The 19,418-nt window shown below is 34.8% G+C and overlaps 1 protein-coding gene across 1 annotated transcript in view; it reads right to left on the reverse strand.

Moving 5' to 3' along the window:
• DIAPH3 (diaphanous related formin 3) overlaps positions 1-19,418 on the reverse strand; it is a 229,055-nt gene that overhangs the window by 60,357 nt on the left and 149,280 nt on the right. The window contains exons 24-25 of the mRNA XM_062020493.1: positions 18,453-18,617; positions 12,745-12,880 (exon numbers count right to left, since the gene is read on the reverse strand). Coding sequence (XP_061876477.1) covers positions 12,745-12,880; positions 18,453-18,617 — 301 coding nt within the window. The remainder of the gene's footprint in view (positions 1-12,744; positions 12,881-18,452; positions 18,618-19,418) is intronic.

The raw sequence follows: 19,418 nt of genomic DNA on the forward strand, positions 1-19,418 counted from the left end.
AAAAATTTAAATCCTATTTCAGCATATCATCTCTTTCCTTTTAAGTCCATCCAAGACTACCATGGATTTCATAGTTATTTCAAACTTAACAGTTTTCAGTAGAAAAAAATCCTGGTGCATAATCTGCTATACTATAAAAAGACTTATCAAAGAAATGGAAAAAGATTTTAAATAATGGAATAGAAATGCTGCAAAATTGCAACTTTTGGTAGCATAGTTGTAACATATTTGTGGGTGCTATCATTTTGCATACTTATCTGAAATACATTGTAGTCATAAACTAGATTATAGATTAGTGCTTCCATTGAAATGTAAAACAGTTAACAGAAGAATAAATGGAGTATATAGAAATCTGATTTAAAAAACTTCTGTATTAGCTTTCCTGTATGCATTAATGTATTGAAAAAAGTTGAACCACTACAAAAAAACCCCTACTCAAAGTTAATAACCTATGTACCCAAAACATGCAGAAAGCCTGGTTTTCAAACTTCTACATGTTTAGTTAGGCTCTATATTGTGTTTTTAGATGTCTACGTCAACTGTGGATTGACTGGCATGCCTTCTATGAAGCTACACAGACAGCTATTAATACTCATACTATGTATAGTAGTGTCCAAATTTACATGACAAAGTTTAAGAAATTACAAGTGTACCACACAGCACTTAAGAAATCTCCTAAATTGCCCTGAGAGAATTGCATACAACATTGCTACAGTGATAGTATAATTGTCGCAAATATTGTTCAATATTAACACTTCCTCTGGGACCTTTAAATCGGCTTTCACAACCTGCTGCAGACTGCTGTCACCAGTCCCAACTGGCTTCCTAATTAGTCAAGTGTATCCATCTTTTGACATCCTAGAACTAGTAATTCCAGGTGGCTTGCAGATAGCTACATAGTCATAAATAATTCCTTTGAGAAATACACCCTTTCATGGTCTAAATGATTTTTTTTTCTTCAATTGCAGAATAAGAGACTTAAATACTTTTAAATATCATACCTAATTAAAACTCATACAACTGTCTTTTAAATACCATTTAAAGCAGAAGTAAACTTGCCAAAATAGAAAGCATGTTTTGCCCTTGACATTTCAATGCCGTCAGATATAAACTACCTAATTTCATAAGTACATCTTTAAAAATGTTAAGAATATTACAGACCCTTCTCCTTTAGTGAGCTATGAGGTTTACAGTAGAACTTCAATATGTCTCATGATGAGAGCAACAGATATGGAAGTTAGCAATGACTCCTGCATTTTCTGTACTTATTTAGGAACAAATGATATATACCATGACTCCGGAAGCAGTAGTCCACTGACATGGTGGAATCACAAATATCAGTAGCAAGATGGATTTAAAACATGCAACAAGATTCCTTTAGATGGAACATGTTTAATTTTTACAGTTTCCTCCTGTCTGTTGAATATAAACTAGAACATCACACTCAACACTAAGACTCCAGAAGTTCACTTTGCCAGGAGAAAAACATAATAGAATATGTTTATTTCTTCTTGCAAGGAATTAAAGCTTTATTCAGCTACTCCTCTTAAAAAAATCTGCTTTTCTTTAATGAATGAAAAACTAAGGCACTTCAGAAAAAAATAAAGCAAGAATTCTTTGGCAGGGCTTCTGTTGAAGTTGTCTACTCAGTCTGTACACTTATGTCTCATCTACAGGGACTTCATCATTTCCCACTGGCTGCAATAATTCTACGAAAGTATCAGCTCCTAAAGCCAACCTCTGAGTACTATGCCTTATCTGAAATTAAAACTGCTTAATACAGACAAATGCATACACTAAAACCAGACTTTAATATTTCATAGCTGTAAGAGAAGGAAAATGGTGCAAAAACTTGAGGGCTACAAATCAAGTTATGTGAATTAGCAAAGGCTTTAATTATGTTGATATCATCTTTCAAGTAACTCCACATCAGCACTCAAGCTTTTATACAATTCTAGAACAAACCTGGAGTGCTGAAGCTATTGAATTTGTCTTTCTTGTCTGAAGAATTAGGCCCCAGTCTCATAGTTTGGTAATTAACACAATGAATACTTTTTTTATTCTTGTTTGACTAAAATACAGCTGCACCTCCTCATCTCAGGATGGAAAGACTTTCCCCTATTTCTGATCAAGTGAAATTCAATCCCTTTGAAGTCTTCCTCCAGGTTTAGCTACATCATGTCTTGTGCCTTACAAAAAGTTCTGAGGCAAGTGAATATCAGGCTTGGGACAATTAGAACAGAGGTTTTTCCAGACTATTCACACAAAGCAAAGAAGGATAAAAAGAAAGATATATCTTTTAGCTTTGTTTATGTTGTATCTTTAGATTCAAGATATAATAAAACAGTCCTGTATGTTTGTATAAAGACTGCTTTTGACCAGTGCAGCCTACAATGCTCAGCTGACTAAAGGACTCCATCTGAGTAAAAATTGAAGGATCATTCTCTGAACATCACAACAGGAAAGCTTTAGAAATGGCATAGTGTTGAGTGACTTAAGCTTGAGGGAGCTGAAGCAGATTATAGAGAGGGAAACAATGCAGGAATTCCAACGTTTTGCTAGTGGTTCCACCTTTTCTGTCTTACGAGTATCAAGCAGTTGGATTCTGAGAAGTATTCATGGTGCAAAAACTTCTAGATCTCTCAGCTTTCCAAATGAACTGGTCAGGAGACTTCTTGAAGGGTACATTACAGTGAGAAAAAGAAAATTTTTAATGTGCAGATGCTACACAGAACCAGCAGCCAAGTGTGCCTTGGATGGATTGGATGAAAGGAGAGTTGTTTTTAGATTTTAAAAGTGTTAAATTCATCTTTGGCCAAAAATACCACTATTCACTTGTCTATCTTCAGCAGTCAGTTCTGGCAAGACACATACCAGCCCTTCCCAAAAGTGAAACACATCTATCTATCTTATAGAAATCACATAAACAGTCCTAGTCCAGAATAAGAAGACTCTATGAATAAAAGGGTGTGTCAAGTTCCAAAAGGCTAAAAGCAAGTGAAATGCAAACTAAGCATCCATTGACCCTTTAAAATCAGTTGTTGAAATCAAGATTGGTAACTACACCAGTTTAACTTGTATAAGAAATCTCATACAATAAAAACAAAAAAAAAAGAAAAATGGTTTTATATGTAGTTCAAGACAGACATATAAAAATACTTCAGTGATATAATGTATCTATTTCTGCATCTCCACTGGATCACAATTTCCCATTTAGACAATGAGACTGACAGTGAAATCACCTTTATATTGAAATATGTAACACAAACTCACATATTCACGATATTCATTGTGAGTATATAAATCCCATTATTTCTGGGACTTGGTAAAGAGTTTTCCAGAGTAAGCTTTCCTGAGTGATCTTCCAGAAACTTTAATAAGGTAAATTAGAGAAAAATAAACACATTGCCAAATTTTTGATGTAGTGTACCCTAGGACTTGATATTGGGGCTAATAAAATCATAGAATGGTAGGGGTTGGAAGGGACCTTTAGATATCATCTAGTCCAAATCCTCTGCAGAAGTAAGTTCACCTAGATCAAGTTGCATAGGAACATGTCCAGGTGGGTCTTGAAGACCTCCAAGGAAGGAGACTCCACAACCCCTCTGGGCAGCCTGTTCCACTGCTCCGTCATCCTCAAAGTAAAATAGTTTTTTCTTATGTTTAAGTGGAACTTTTTGTGTTCCAGCTTCATCCCATTACCCCTTGTCCTGTTTCTGGCTACTATAGAAAAAAGGGATGTCACAACCTCTCGACACCCATCATTATTTGAAATGTCTTCCTTTGTGACTAGGATGATGGGACAGAGTGCACTCTGAGAAATTTTCCATATGGTGCAAAATTCAGAATAACAGTTCATACACACCAGACCATTGTGTTGCCATTCAGAAGGCCCTTGGCAACTTGGAGAAGTGGGAATATGGGAATCTTAATGAAATTCAACAGAAGACCTGCATGTGTTGAGGCATAGTCCCATGCATCAGTACAGCTAGGGGTCAACCTGCTAGAATGCAGCTTTAGCATTTTAGCCCAGTAAGAAGTTCACTGGGATCTTATCAATATATATAAATAGCTGATGAAGGACTGATGAACCCCCCTGTTGAGAGTGGTCAAACACTAGAACAGGTTGTTTATCTACAATGGAAACTCTAAACCTGGCTACAATAAAAAAGGTTACCTTTCCAGTAAGTTCACAAAAACAGTCTGAAAATGAAACAATTTAACTGCATATACATTTACTCTCTCTCCAACTCAACAATACAGAATATTCTAGCAATGCACTACACATTGTGTTATCTGATAATATTCTTCAGAAGTCAACTGAAAAGACACAATCCTCTATTCAATAGGGATACTCAGCCTTTTTAGAGGAAAAATAAAGTTGATAAGCACAATGCTGAGTTTAAACTACCTAAACTTAACCACTCATAAATAAATCAGACCAACCTTATGCATTGTTATCTAAGATTAAGATTTGGTAGGATAGCTAACGGTGAGAAACGTCAGCTATATATATTAAGTCAGTCCATAAGTTTTGCTGTTAATGAATTATTTTTCTGTTTTAGAGATACATCACAGATCCAATCCTGACAGTGGAAAGAATGCAATCAATCTGGTTTTCAGACTAGTCAAAAACAAGTATTTTTATTAGTGATGTTTTGAGGGGAGCAAAAAACAATCATCTCTTATTGAGACATGTTAATTATGATTTCATTTAGAAAACAGTAGGAACCATTATAGTAGCATTCTTGACTGAATGTAGCTTCTTATAAGAATATATATGGCTGAATATATGTGTGTGGGTGTCTACGAATGTCTCATCTCTTGGCAACTGTGTGCCTCTGAATGAGTTCATTGAGCTCAGGGAAAGACATTACTATTTCCATTCAAATTTATAAATAGCCAATAAATCAGAAAAAATACACAACGATCAGTCATACTGACATTTGTGGTACAGAGCTGAGAGGGCTGAAGAAAATTTGTAAGTTAAATAATTTCTCACTCATAAAAGTTCAGACTGGATTACATGACTGACCTTGATCAAAGGAGAACTTCCAGCTTTGGGTGGACAAGACACTTTTTGTTTTGTTGGCTATAAATGTAAAAGAATATCCAGAAGGATTAGATCAAAGGTCACCTTAGCCCTGTATCCTTTGTACACTAGGACAGGACAAACACATAACAACATTTCTAGAATAGTTTCTTGGTCTCCAGCAGTTTGTGATTCAAAGACTTTGTATTTGCATTTAATAGCTGCCAGAGAAATCAAGTAACTTCTGTCAGCTAGCTTCAGAGCAAGAGTATTTTGGTATGCAGTAACAAAACTGTACTTCTGTACAACCACTGAGGTATTGCTCAGTGAAGATAAGCGTCATGGTGAACAGCATAGAAACAGAAGCAGCAGCAGACTCAGTTTAAAGGAAAAGTCAGAGACATGACCTCCTCTTCTGCTAGCTTTCCAACAATGACAGGAGAGGTTCTTGGCTCTTTTACAACCTTGGACTAAGGAAAGTAAAAATAAAGCATACCCTCCAATGGTTTGTTAAGGACATTTATCCCTCCTCTCCTCTGCTACTTGAGACAAGAAACTTTTGATATTTCAGAAAAACAGAAAGAATAAAAGTGTAGACACATAGAAGGAATGAGTTTAAAGAGGACTCTGATGCCTACCTCCTTAACAGAGGAGATGGTGGTAGTGTTCAGAGTGGGAAATTCTTACTCAAACCAAAATCTACTGTCTGCATAAATGCTAAAGCTCTTAATCCCAAAGATGGCTCCAGAGACTGTAACGTGTTTTCATGATAATTGCATCTTAAGTCTGCCGCTTTCTTTTCACATTTGTTTAGAAATTTTACTGCTACAACATAAATGACAAGTCTTATGAAAATACTTAGCTACAGATATTACTTTGATGACCATTAATTTTTTTCAATGGTTCTCTTTGTTTCCCTCTCTCTCTCAAATACAGCTGCTATTTATTTTTTAGAGGCTTCATGTAAACATCAGTTTCACTAATGCCGTTCAGCTACAATCTCCAAAGACAATACTTTAGCTACTATCTTCCGCTGCTAAGCAAAATTTTCAGAAAAAAAAAAAGGTTCTTCTAAACATCTTATTCTTTTGGAGTGACCATTTAGCCAAATGAATAGCAACTGCTATATTCTGAGCCACTATAAGTGCATAAACTACACACCTCCATGCTTCAGAAGATTTAGCACCTTTGAGATCTTGTTAGAACATGACTTGTGACTATTAGTTGTTGGGTTTTAATTAATATAGATTCAGATCAGTTCTACTTTTTTTTAACTAAAAACATCGAATTCCCTGAACATCTGACAGTGTGAGACTTGATAACGTTTTGCTGTATCTCATCTTTTCCTGGGGCTTTTGCAGATGTATCACACATTGTTTCTCAGGCCAGATTCTTTTTCTTTATTGAATATACCTGTATTTATCATTCTCTGTATCATTCTGAAGTACAAATTTGACAATTATTCCTGAGGGAACATCTGTTCTCAGTAATTTATCCAAATTTATACTTTACTGTCAAAGTAATACAATTGCAGCTGGAAACAACCTCCATACTCAGTGACAGATCAGGTGACAAGTCCTGGATTTGTGGTCAATGTCTGTCACAACTCGCTGACATAAATAGGACATTTTGGTTTTGTTTTTTTTTAAATGGGCATAAAGCAAAACTAAATCTACTCTCCAGGCCTGAGAGAGGCTTACTGACATCTGCACACTAAACATTAACATAAGTATACACCGAATAGGCAACTGTACATCTCTATATATAGATATCCCATAGTTTTTCCTGATGATTGTTATTTTACCTGAGAGGAAGAGGTTAGACTCCTCACAGTTAAGGAACAGGTTTATTCCTCATAATAGGAGTGATCTCTTAAGAACAAGTTTAAACAACCAAAAGTGACCTCAGGAATCCTCTTGCTGAAGAGGATCCAATTTGAGGATAAGTGATGGCAGCCATGGGACATCAGGAAAATGTTATCAGTAACAAGGAGGAACCCAAATGAACATATCACGTGAAATTCCTAAAAGGGAAGATCCCTAGAGAAAAGAGCCCTTACCATTTCTGCAGAAGCAGGGTCACCTAGATCGGGTTGCACAGGAACATGTCCACGCAGGTCTTGAAGACCTCCAAGGAAGGAGACTCCACAACCCCTCTGGGCAGCCTGTTCCACTGCTCCCTCACCCTCACAGTGAAATAGTTTTTTCTTATGTTTAAGTGGAACTTTTTGTGTTCCAGCTTCATCCCATTACCCCTTGTCCTGTTGCTAGCTACTATAGAACAAAGGGATGTCCCAACCTCCTGACACTCACCCTTTAGACATTTATGTTAATAAGATCTCCCCTTTAATAGTATAGCCTCAGGATTTCTTCATGTATAGCATTATCAGATTTTTTGTCTCCTTCACAGAAAATTTACTTGCACAAAAAATATATCACGTAATTACCCAAAATCTAGCAATAAATCTATTGTCCAAAACTTGTGTTTGTCTTTCTACTTGTTGTAAAAGAAGCTCAGCAGATATTTTAAAACAACAAACTATCTATGTATGTTAGAAACTACTGATGTCATCCATTTGCTATGGAACATGAGCAGATTTTTATAATCTGTGACATTTGCAGTCCTTCACTCCTCTCAGAGGAAAGGAATACTATTAAGAAGTATTGATTCTCCTCTCTCAGTGAGAAGAAATTAATAAAATGGAAGCCTCGTGAACTTGAGCTAGATCGGGAAAATATGGTATTTGAGTGTAGTTACTAATATAAGTAGGTTTTGAGGATTGTTACATTTATTTCCAAAGCAAGCATGTTATCTATTGGAATCTGATTTTTAATTACCTAATTATGTTTACTGTTTTCATTGCTTAAACTCCCATTGCTGCGATTCATGGTGTCCTTTTGCTTTCCTGGACACTACAGAACTACTGCTAATATTCATATTGTACAATTTGGCAGACACTAAAGTACTGAAGTTTTAACTGTTTGAAGAACAAAAATCTAAAACAGTCTTAGAAGCTTGTGAGACATGAATGTTTTTTCCAAAACCAGGTAGACAATATAACATCTCCACAAAAGCAAATGCTGGAAAATTGACTTCAAATAAGGTCATAACTGGCTAAATGAACTGAAACATGGATTTAAAACCAGTTAGTTGTGCAAAAGTGAAACCGAGTAACAAAACTGAAAACAAACTAATATTCTAGATTGGAAATCAGATGTTTAAGGCATCACTTCACTGCTTTTGGGTAAGAAATGCCAGTCTCTGTAAATAACCACTGATTAAAGTAGCCTGTTACTTAAATAGTATTCAAAGTAAGACACAATGAAGATGCCACAATGATGGAGTTCTCAATTATATTACAATAAATTTAGCTGATGTTATCACAGTTACAGAATTCTTTACACCGTGATAAGATCAAAAATAATTGATTGGTATGCTTTCTACTGAGAATTGGAACAGCATGAGAAAGTATGTATCTGAATGTAAATAGTATGCAGATAAGTGGTATTTACATAAAGATCTCCTTCCACTGGCTACTTACCTTTGGAACAACTGTCTGTGATAGTTCGAACTGGTGTCACAGAAGCAAGTAAAGTGATCTTGCTGACAAAGCATCTCATGATTAATATCACTTTGTAGCTCAGAGTATTTAGAGGACAGATTTTATTATCATGAATTTCAAAATACCAGCTATCATCCACTGCTTCGACATTCAAAATTTTTACTCAATTCCACAAACTTTTTAAGTTACGATGAAACTGAGAGGAAAATATGGAGCTGATATTTTCACTATCTATATTTAAGATTCTCAGCATTTTGTATCAGTGAACCATTTCAGCTGTGACCATTAGGACATGTGTCATTATCCAAGGTGTAAAGCAGAGATAATTTTAGCAAATTACAATTTAGAGGGATCTAAACTTGACACTGGCTTCAGGTCCAATTCCCCAAAAAGTACTTGCAAGAGAGTTAAGTCAAACAATTCCATAGAATACAAAAATCTAAGGTCTTATTAATAGAAGCCTAAACTTATATTGAAAGCCTACCAAAATATCTGAGGGTTTTTGTTTGAGAGACGTTGTACTGCATATTCATAAAAACCTGCAGATGTCAAAATCTATAAAATATTGAGATGAATATTTATATCAGAAATAAAAAGAAATTGAAAAGTTTATGAAGATTTGTGACACGATTTACATACCTAATTTTAGAAAATGACCATATTGCCTCTGAACTTTGTATAACAGTATCTCAAAGGCAGACTCATGCAGAGCTATGGATGACAGAGTGTAAACTGTGATCTAGATGGCTAAACTGTCACTTGTGTATCAAAGGTAAAACATAGGCTAAGAGACATAGGCTACTTTGGATATCATGTTTGCAGAAAACGTCAGTTACTGGTGACAATATTATTGTTTTCACCCAGAAGAAACTCCTTCCTCTCTTCCTCTCCTCCACTCTCCTAAAGTAGTTTAAGCTACAAGTGTGGAGTTACCTTAAATCCTGAATAATTTCAGGATAATATAATCTCTGTAGTGCTAATCAAACGTAGTATAATATAGTTCTAATGAGCTACACGTAATAAATCTACATTTCTGTACATATTCCTTTAAGATCTGAAGTTCTTATGAATGCAAAAAGAAGCAGTAATACCTCTGAAATAGCTAAAAACTTTTGCAATATTATGTAGGTCACTTTCATGCAAAGAAATTAATCACTCTTTTCTACACTTTATGCAGCTGAAGGCGGCACCATAGGCCACAAAACCCTATTCTTCAAATAACTTTCTAAAGCAGATGAAAGCTGAAGAAATCCAAAGAGAAGAACTTCAAGAACAAAGGATAATCTAGGACAGGTTAAATATCTATGTTTGATATCTGAGACCAATGGTTAGTAAAATAAGTTTAGGATGATGTTTAAGCATTGGATAGCAGCTCAGCGCTTGAAAGGCATAGGCAAAGATAACCCAAACAGAGGGAGGATGGTAGAGAAGGAAAAAATATACCCACTTCCGTTACAGGTTCTCTTACAGAAGATATCTTGAATTTTCTCATGTCATCCTGTCAACTAAGACCATCACTAGTAGCCATCATTGCAAACTCATTGCAATATCAGCTCTTTGGGATTTTGTATTCATATAAAACTTGGGACACAGATGTTAAGGATGGACTGCTTTGAATATCTAGTGATAATGATCGATAGTCAGAACTAATTTGTAGTGATAATGACAAATACTTCATAAGAGCAATTATGAGCACAGCCAGTTTTGTTAACAATTGTCAGTTCAGAAAAGTAGGGTTAGAAAGGAGTGGGTTTGCTTGTCTGTTTGTTACTAGGGTTTTTTGGTTGGTTTGTTTTGTTTTAAAGTTTAAGAGAAACAGTTAAGAAACTTCAAAGTGACATATAGCACAGTGATACACAGGCATCCTTGGGGATTTTTCAATTTAAAAGTTAGTGAAAAAAGAAAAATGGATACGTGGACTACACTATGGTATGTTCACCGAGAAAAAAATAAAAACAATTCTTGATCTTCAGTTAGTTCATACACTCTAATGTTTCCCCATTTTCAAGTATGCATCTGTTTGAAACTCAGAAAATAATTTCTGAGTCAGTGACATCAATGAGTTTTCAGCTACTTCATTCCAGCAATAATTAAAACAATGTTTCTACAAATCCAACATCTCATCTAGTCACCTTATAAAGAAACGATATGCAGTAAAAAAATCGGTTACTCCATAGTAACACCTCAGTTAAGACTGTTTGGGTATTCTGACAGACCTGGTTTGAAATTTGTCAGCAGGTTGGATGTAAACATTTTGTGACTGATTTACAGATTCTAAATGTGAAGATAACCTTTTAATGAACTAGTTATGGCTAGGGAAAAAAAAAAGAGGTATGAAAAGGAAAATTTTTTGAATGTCCATGTTACTCCTCCATCAGAATTACACCTCTTTAATGAGTAAATACAGATTTAATACTTTTTTTTTTTGCCAAAAACAGCAACAAACCAACCCTGCTTTTCAGACTGTTGTTGCTATCTTTCATAACAAACAAGTCCACCACAGGGGATTTCCACTGCCAGGATTTGGGGTTTCTAATAGACTTTTAAAATGATGCTGCAAACATAAGAAATCTTACACTGAGCTCTGCAGAACAAAAACCAACTCATCAGTGGCCAATTTAGTGAATACTAGACTCAAGACATTTATAGCCTCAGGCGATCTTAACTTCTTTTACCATCTGCTGTCCTTTAGATCAGTGTTCCAAACTGAACCTTAAGTGGCTGCTAACAGGAGCAAGAAACCTCTTTCCGTATACTTATATAATTTAATTTAAAAAAGCTACTAAGAGACAAAGGTGCTATTTACTCAATGACTTACCTGATCTGTAAATGACAAGTACACAGTTCCCTCCTACATGAGCTGACACAGTAAGTTTAACTATCAGAGGCCTACATACACAATAGATGACTCAAAAGCCTGTTAACATTGGCACATGTTTTCTGAAAAGCCTGAACATGACCTTATGAAGAACAGGACTTCACAGGAGCTTTTATTTCTCCTGAAAGACTATCAGTTTTCCATCTAAAGCACTGTCAGTCATACATACAACATGTCTGAGAGAAGAACATCTAACATCTTTTGAAATGCTGCCAACCATGCCTGAATACAGATACCAGTTTCACCCCTTCTTAGTCTTCTGCAGCCTCTTCTATCTTCTGTGAGCTTCCAAAAGATTGTCACTGGTAGTTTTCTGACTGGATCTTGAATTTACTTCTAAAGAATTGGAAAGTCTGTGTTCAGAGGGCAGCAGCCTGGTTTCCCATCTTAAGAGAAAGCTTTAGTCTTGCACCTCAAGACATGGATGTTCTTATGAAAATAAATCAAAGATTTTAGGTCTGAAGGATCTCTGAAACTAAACACACCTACTCTGGCTATTAGTGAAACATAGAGGAGACAGATAATCATTTATGCCAAAGGTGCCACCCTGGGTTTGACTGGGGAATTGTTTAATAAGATCTGCTCAGAAAAAAAAAAAAATGAGACTAGCTCATGATAATTTACACAGTAAGTAATGGATCATTCTGAAGGATTCCAGAAGCTCAGTCTGGGATAAAATACAGCAGTACAGAGAACTGTCAGACAACTTTTTTAGTGACAGAGAACTCTGTGTCTGCTATCTTTTCTGGTACAAAAGACAATACAGCATAAATGAGTAACTTTAAAAATGCATGTCTGATGTTTCTTTTAAGGTATTTCAGTAGGGACCTATTGAAACAACAATTTACATACTCAAAGAAAAATCCAGAGTACTCCAGGTAGGGTTTATTCTCATAAAAGAACAAAAATGAATATGTAATGCTAGTTAAGAGAAATAAATAGCTTAGTGGTTTGGAAAATGTCTGTTCTCAGGTAATGAACGTTAAACAGTTCAGAGCATAACTGAAGTTATAGGTGGTCACACAAGGTTCAATATATTTTAATGGAAAAATATAAAACAGCATCACGAGTTCTAAAACACCATGAGGAAAACAGGTAATTAGAGAAGCTTATTTCCAAAACAAAGTTTAGGAACCTCTTTGCTGTAAACTTTAATTGCTGAAAATCATTCATTTTTTCTGTTTTTTTCCCATTGCACATTCAGATAATGGAAAAATAGCAGCTTTATTTGCAGCAGAATGCAAGGTAAAATGCATTTTCTATATTGCTTACCTGTTTTCATTTCTAACAAGCACTTTTTCTTTTGTTGTCTCTCTTGCTTTTCTTTTTCCGCTTTCTCCTTAGCTATTCTAGCTCGTCTCTGTTTTTCTTCTGCTTCCCTTCTTCTCATATTCTCCTTTATTGCTTGCTATGAAAAAAATATAGAGTTCCATTAGAACTGAAGTCCTAGTAAAAACAAAGCTGAACTTAGAAACAAAGAAAAAGGCTTTAACAATCCCATCTCCTAACAAACCTTAATTTATCAAACCAAATATATATTTTACATTCCATATTTAGTGTATTTTATTGAGAAACGTAAGTCAATTCAGAAAAGATCTATTAAAAGCATACTAATTGCCCCCAAATGGGGATTTCAAATTCAGCAAGAAATACATCTTAAGAATACATGTGTTGCTGTAGGAAAAACTCAAAATATCTAAAGCACCTGATTTTACAATATTGTAAGTATGTTACTATTTGTATTTCTAGAATAGTTTCAACATTTATTCTTCCTCAAGCTGCCGCTATACCAAGCAAAACAAGGCTCCCTGGGAAACTTTGCTGTGCATTTCTCTGATTCTTATCCACATATACATTACTTCACTGGCTTTATAAATTCTTGTCTTCTGGTTAACACGCACGCAACACTGTTTATATTGAATTATAAATAAGCACTCCAAAGCTTCCAATGACGCCAAAACAGAACTATGAGTTTCAGAGTTTTTAAATAACTATTTTGCATATTCAGTTATTAGGTAAAAAAAAGTGTGTCATCCAATAACTTTTTAACAAAAATGTTTTAGGGTTACCTTTTCGCTATTTTAGTATTAGCTACATTCACTAGTAAATTTTCAGTGCTCTATTGTGGCTTGCATTAAATGTAAAATGCCATGCACCTATTTGTTATTGCAGAGAGTTTCTCTTCTCAGAATGCAGCTACACACAAATTCTTGTCTTTCACAACAGATCAAAGTGCTCCCTCCTACAAATTTGCTAAGATCTTCACAAGGTCTGAGTCAGTGGCTGCACATCTGCAGAGGTAATTAATGTTTCATGTTGTTGGTACCACGAAAATAGCCAGTCTGCATTCAGAAAAAAACCCCTGAAACAATGGACTGAGGAGCACTATAAAGCACAGATGAACGCAGACAGTAACATTTGCACAAGCACTGTTTGTAGCAACACTACATTACGTAGTAACCAAAAGAAGGAAAAAAAAAAAAAACACAACAAACCAAAAAAACACAACACATAAATCTTGTGAGGAAATGCCTGTCTTTGCAACTGAAGAAGAACAAGCTTTCAATCATGAAAAATGACAATGAAACAGTCTTTTTAAACAAAGTAAAACTGAACTTCCACAGTGTCTTCTCCAGAGTCACCTCTGTCAATTTTCCTGACATTGAGGGAGGAGGGGAGAAGCCTACTACAAAACGTTAAAATTTTGAATTTATTTAACAGATTAATACTGATTTTCAGACTGAGCATTCTGTAAAATAATGCAAAAATGACAAAGTGCAATTTTGGCAGAAATGACACAGCTTCCTAACAAAGTGACCAAGGAGATTTCTACTTTGCATCTACTTTTTATGCCAAAATCATACTAGTAGGACTTTGCCTCAGACTGCAGTCATCCATATGTAGGTATCTATCCTTTTCAAATCACGCTGATCAACTGTGTTTGATAGAGTAGATCATACACCTTCATAACCAGAGCAAACTGGATGTTTGGAGTATCACACCTTGACTGCAATCTTTCTCTATCAGGATACTAGTCTTCTGTAAGTTTTGTGTTGTAACTTCAAATTACAGTCCAATGATGCCATGGATACCACTTAAGACACTTCTTGAGGATACTTCTTGAGGTACTTTTGTTGTTAGGTACCTTTGAGACATCAGGTAGACAACTCTTCAACTAACTGTATTAAGTATGCGCTTCCTTTCATGAAAACATGAGATTAGACACTCAATTAGACACTAAAGCTCACATACAGATGCCAATGTTTCAAAGAATTTGACTCTAAGGCACGGACTATCTTACATGTTCTGTTTGTTTTCGACACAAAACGTAGGTGTCTAAAGCTCTGCAAAATGTTTATACCAAGAACTGTCACAAACCTGACTGAGGTGAACACTTATTTGTCTCTCACATTTTCGCATTTCAAAGATGTTTCAACACTTCCTTGCTCAAAAAGCCTAGAATGCTAGACAGTGTGAATGCACCTGCTATATATCAGCAGAATTACATTCAGCAAGCAACACAGTATGCAGAGTTAACTTTCAAAAGAATTTTCAAAGTATACGTCTTTTCCATACCATGCCATGGCAAAGTTTCTGAGATATGAGCATTCTTGGGTTGTTTCTTGTGCTTTCCAGGATTGCTTCTGATATTTATTCACGTACTTGCATAATATAAAAGAAAATTGGGAGTCTGGGGAACAAATTCTTACTTGGTTGCTCTTTTTCTAGTTCTTGTTTCTGCTGCACAGCAACCCAGTGTCAATAAGAACAAGCGGTTTCTGTAGTCCTATCACTAGTATACTGTCCTGAACATAAAGAGTTTTTTATTCAAGGACTCTTACCTCCATCTTCTACAACTGCAGGAAAATTCTAACCATTAGACCAACACAAGAATAAGAAATATTACAATTGTTTCAGTCTATTTCAGAAAGCTATCCTTCCAAGGAAAGGAATAAGTCTGTTGGCAGTATCTCTGATGCTGTGAAAGCACAGGAGGAGGTTAACAGAGATGTCAGATACCTAAGATGTTCCACTGACTGTACCAAGAATTTAGCTGTGAGAGTTAAAGCACTGAAGGTAAGGTGCTTCAACCATTTTTTGGATGTGGACAGTCAACTGTACTTTAGAATTGGTGCTCATAGAGTGTGAACAAATAGCTGTCAGAGCCATTGAATAACAACTGAAGTGCACTCCAAAGTTACCTATGAAGTCTACAGCTCCAGATTTAAAACATTTTTTAAAAAACAATTTAAACCTTTTTATTATTGAGAAAACCACTTCATATTATAGGCAGTAGGTAAGCACTGTATGTAAATTATCGACTTTCTTTGACCACAAGGATGATTGAACTTCACTTTCCCACACCTACTGGTGACTGAAGTAGTCTTTTAGTTTTCGACCTTAAGAATCCAACAGTTTTTCAGCACTAAATTTAAAAGTCTTTTGAGATAAGTTTTAAAGGATATCAACCATCTTCAGTTTCTGTCAGTAATCAAGACCAATACTAAACAATTCTGAAGATAAGACCTCAGGTGTCTCACGCTAGGGAACTAAAAAATCTTCTCCATAAAGTCTCAAAACTGAGCAGCTACTCAATATTTTGTTTAGTGTCATTGAAGGGTAAGAGGTTTTATTCCTTAGCTACATGTTTTTTTCATATAGCCTTCAAACTGTGCTCTGCAAGACAGAATTATTAAATTTCTTCAAAGTTTCTTCTATCATGCTTATCAATAATATCTAACTGTCTTGAAGCATTAATTGATCTATCTTTATAACACTGCTGTGAGGTAGGGGTTAGTATCTGTGCTAATTTTACAGATAAAGAAGAGAAATATGGATAAATTAAGGTAAATCGTACCAATTGACTCTCAAATTCAAGATGAAGCTAAGCATTTAGAATTCTTATTCTACAGTACTTAAATGGGGATGTGATGGTTTAAACATCAGAAACTAAAGTAATACAACTATTTCATAATAAGCAGCAATTCTGAAATCAGATTCCTGAGTTTCAAATTAGGCACTGATAAAGTCAGGAAAATATAACTAATGCCTATGTTGAAAAGTCTAGCATATAGAGCTAGCCAAGTAAAACTATTCTGATTGAAGACTGTGGCTTCTAGGTTTTTTAGCTGTTAAACTCCAAAATAGCAGAAGCTTGGCAATCTTTACATGTTCCAATATGTTTGCTAAATATCGGTTCCTCAAAAGAGATGGACATAGGAATTACAAAACCTTTCTCAATATCTAGGAAAGAAGTATTTTTCCTGTCTACACCATAAGACACGTCTGAAATCATTAAAAAAACAGACCAAACAAGCAAAACCAAACAAGACTGGGAAATCTGCAAGAAACTTCAAGAACAATGTTGTAATGATGTCAGGCTGCAATGAGTAGATGGTAAAATGAGTAATCAAATCTTCCTACAGACTAATAAGCATGAGTTGGCTTACTGCTCCAGATTTTGTCACAAAGCTCAGGTTCAGATAATATACCTGCAGTAGTGTAGCCAGTAAGTTAAAGCTATGTAATCATAGGTAACCAGATGTGATCTACACACAGGCACCTGTGTTTTTACATTTCTTCATTGAGAAAGAATTGCTTACCAGTCAAGTGTTCAGAATCCAAGAGAAAAAAGTATTTCTGCAAGTAAAGTTCAAAACAGCTACAACTTAAATACAAAATACAAAAATATAATGCCTGTCCCTGGCTTCCTAACTTTACTAATCTGAATATAGTTATAAATCACCAAGATAGTAGTCCTCACTAATCACTAAATAAAAGCTCTATATATATTATAGAGCCATCACCTTTCCCAAAGTTGTTTAGTTAACTGAGGGATATACCAGTCCTCAGTATGTATTCTGAAGTATATCAAGTCAATCATACTTCTTTTACCTGTTACATGTTTAAAGAACCAGCAATATTTTGAAGAACATTGATTATCCTGAAATTTGCCAAGAAGACTGTTTATAGTCATATATAATAATCTCCAAACATATAAATATCCTAGTGAGAAATTTCTACTTCACTTCTCAGAAAAGTCTTTTTAAAAACCTTAAATGCCATTTTGGTAGTCCTGTTATTGAGATTTGGAAGTATAATGCAAATGCATTTGGACTCAAAAAACACTCTAAGAAAAATAAAATTATATTTCCAAAATAGCTCAAGCTTTTATGATAAGCTAGTACATGCTAACTTCTACACCTCTGACTATTCAAGATGACTGAAAGGCCAAGCTCTGTTAACCAATGGTGAGCCTGAATTACATTTGTAAGTATGTTCCAAGCTCTACACAAAAGAATCATAGAATGGTTGGGGTTGGAAGGGACCTTTAAAGATCATCTAGTCCAACCTTTTCCTCAAAGATCATTCTTTTTAAAGGGAAAAGTAGAAAGTATTTAAAATGCATATGAACAATTTATTGTCACAAAAATTAAAGGACCTTAGAAACAGACCGTGTTTAAGGAAAATAAGCTATTTTTTTTTTAAGCTAGGACAAGGAGTTGTTGAGTTTTCATAGCAAAGAATTGGCTTATATATGCCGACCATGACACTGATCAAGTGCTGCAGGGAAATGAAAAACTAAATTAAATAAAATCTTTGGTTTGGATGTTGCATGGGAACAGTGTGCATTATCAATATGGAATAACTTTTAGGATACTTATTTTTTAAGTAAATAAAAAGGCATCCTTTAAACAGAGAATGCAGTTGTATTTTAAAATAGTAGAGTTTCAGCTTTTTCTCGTTCAGGTTATATATGTGTATAAGAAGCTCGGTTTTCTTTCAGAAAGAATAATTCAAAAATAATAATTCAAAACTCCATTATCTTTAGGATATGCTAACAGTTAAAGACGTGCGAAATAAAATTTCTGGTATGAGTATCACACACCATTTGAGGAGGAATAAAACTGTTTTTTGTTTGTTCAGTACCTGAAACATAAAAAAAAAATTCTAAGAAACATTAAATACACAGCTTTTACCATGAACATTGTCCTGAAGTTGTTCAAGTCCGTTAAAAACTCCTCCACCGAAACTTTCTTCAGATCAATGGCATAATAACCCATCACGTTCTGATAGAGTTTCTCCATGTTCTCATGCATCCGTGAAAGTTTCTGAAAATCCTCTTTGGCATGAACTAGAAAGCTGTATGCTGCTGTTAAGGCTGCAAGAATACTCAAATGAATCCAGTCAACCCACAATTTTTACCTAACATTGATCTGTATTTCAAGCATATTTTTCATTTGCATCAAATACAAGGATTAGGCCTGTGAATAATTCAGGGTGCTTTCCATCTTTTTTTTTTTTTCAAACACTTTAAAGATTATACCCCTAGTATATAATTTTGCATGAAATTAAATGTATGGAACTAATTTAACTTCAGGCACTTATGTAGTTTCTGTAGTATCACTATCACTTATTGAAGCTAAAGGTTTAGGTATATAAATTACAGTTTACATGGAATTTGGACCAATTACCAATAACTAACCTGAATAATATATCAAGAAATAGTACAGTTCCTACTAAAATTAGAAATACTATTAAAAAACGGTATTAAAAGTAAAACCCATGAAAGATTAAAAGCTTTACCTTAACAGGTTTTTTCTTTTAAAATGCAGTTTTAGCAACAACAATGTATTTATTCACTTCTGTTCCTGGTGACTGCATCAGGTATTTATGCTTTTTCTAGGGCTATTTGCAATGTCAACAAAACCTACTTAAATTAGAGGTGAAAACAATAAAACTATAAATAGAAGAGAACTTTACAAAGAGAAGCAAAATACTTCATAACAGAAATTAAATTTAAAAAATCTATGTTCACTCAACACTTGTGATAACTTTGTCAAAAAAGAAATATTCTAAGTAGTCACTGCCTTATGTAGGACAATTTCACAAAGTGTTTGCTTGAATGTAATGCTAGATGAACAAATATTTATGTTCCATTCTTT

The sequence above is a fragment of the Colius striatus genome, chromosome 1, assembly GCF_028858725.1.
Source record: "Colius striatus isolate bColStr4 chromosome 1, bColStr4.1.hap1, whole genome shotgun sequence".
NCBI classification, from domain to species: domain Eukaryota; kingdom Metazoa; phylum Chordata; class Aves; order Coliiformes; family Coliidae; genus Colius; species Colius striatus.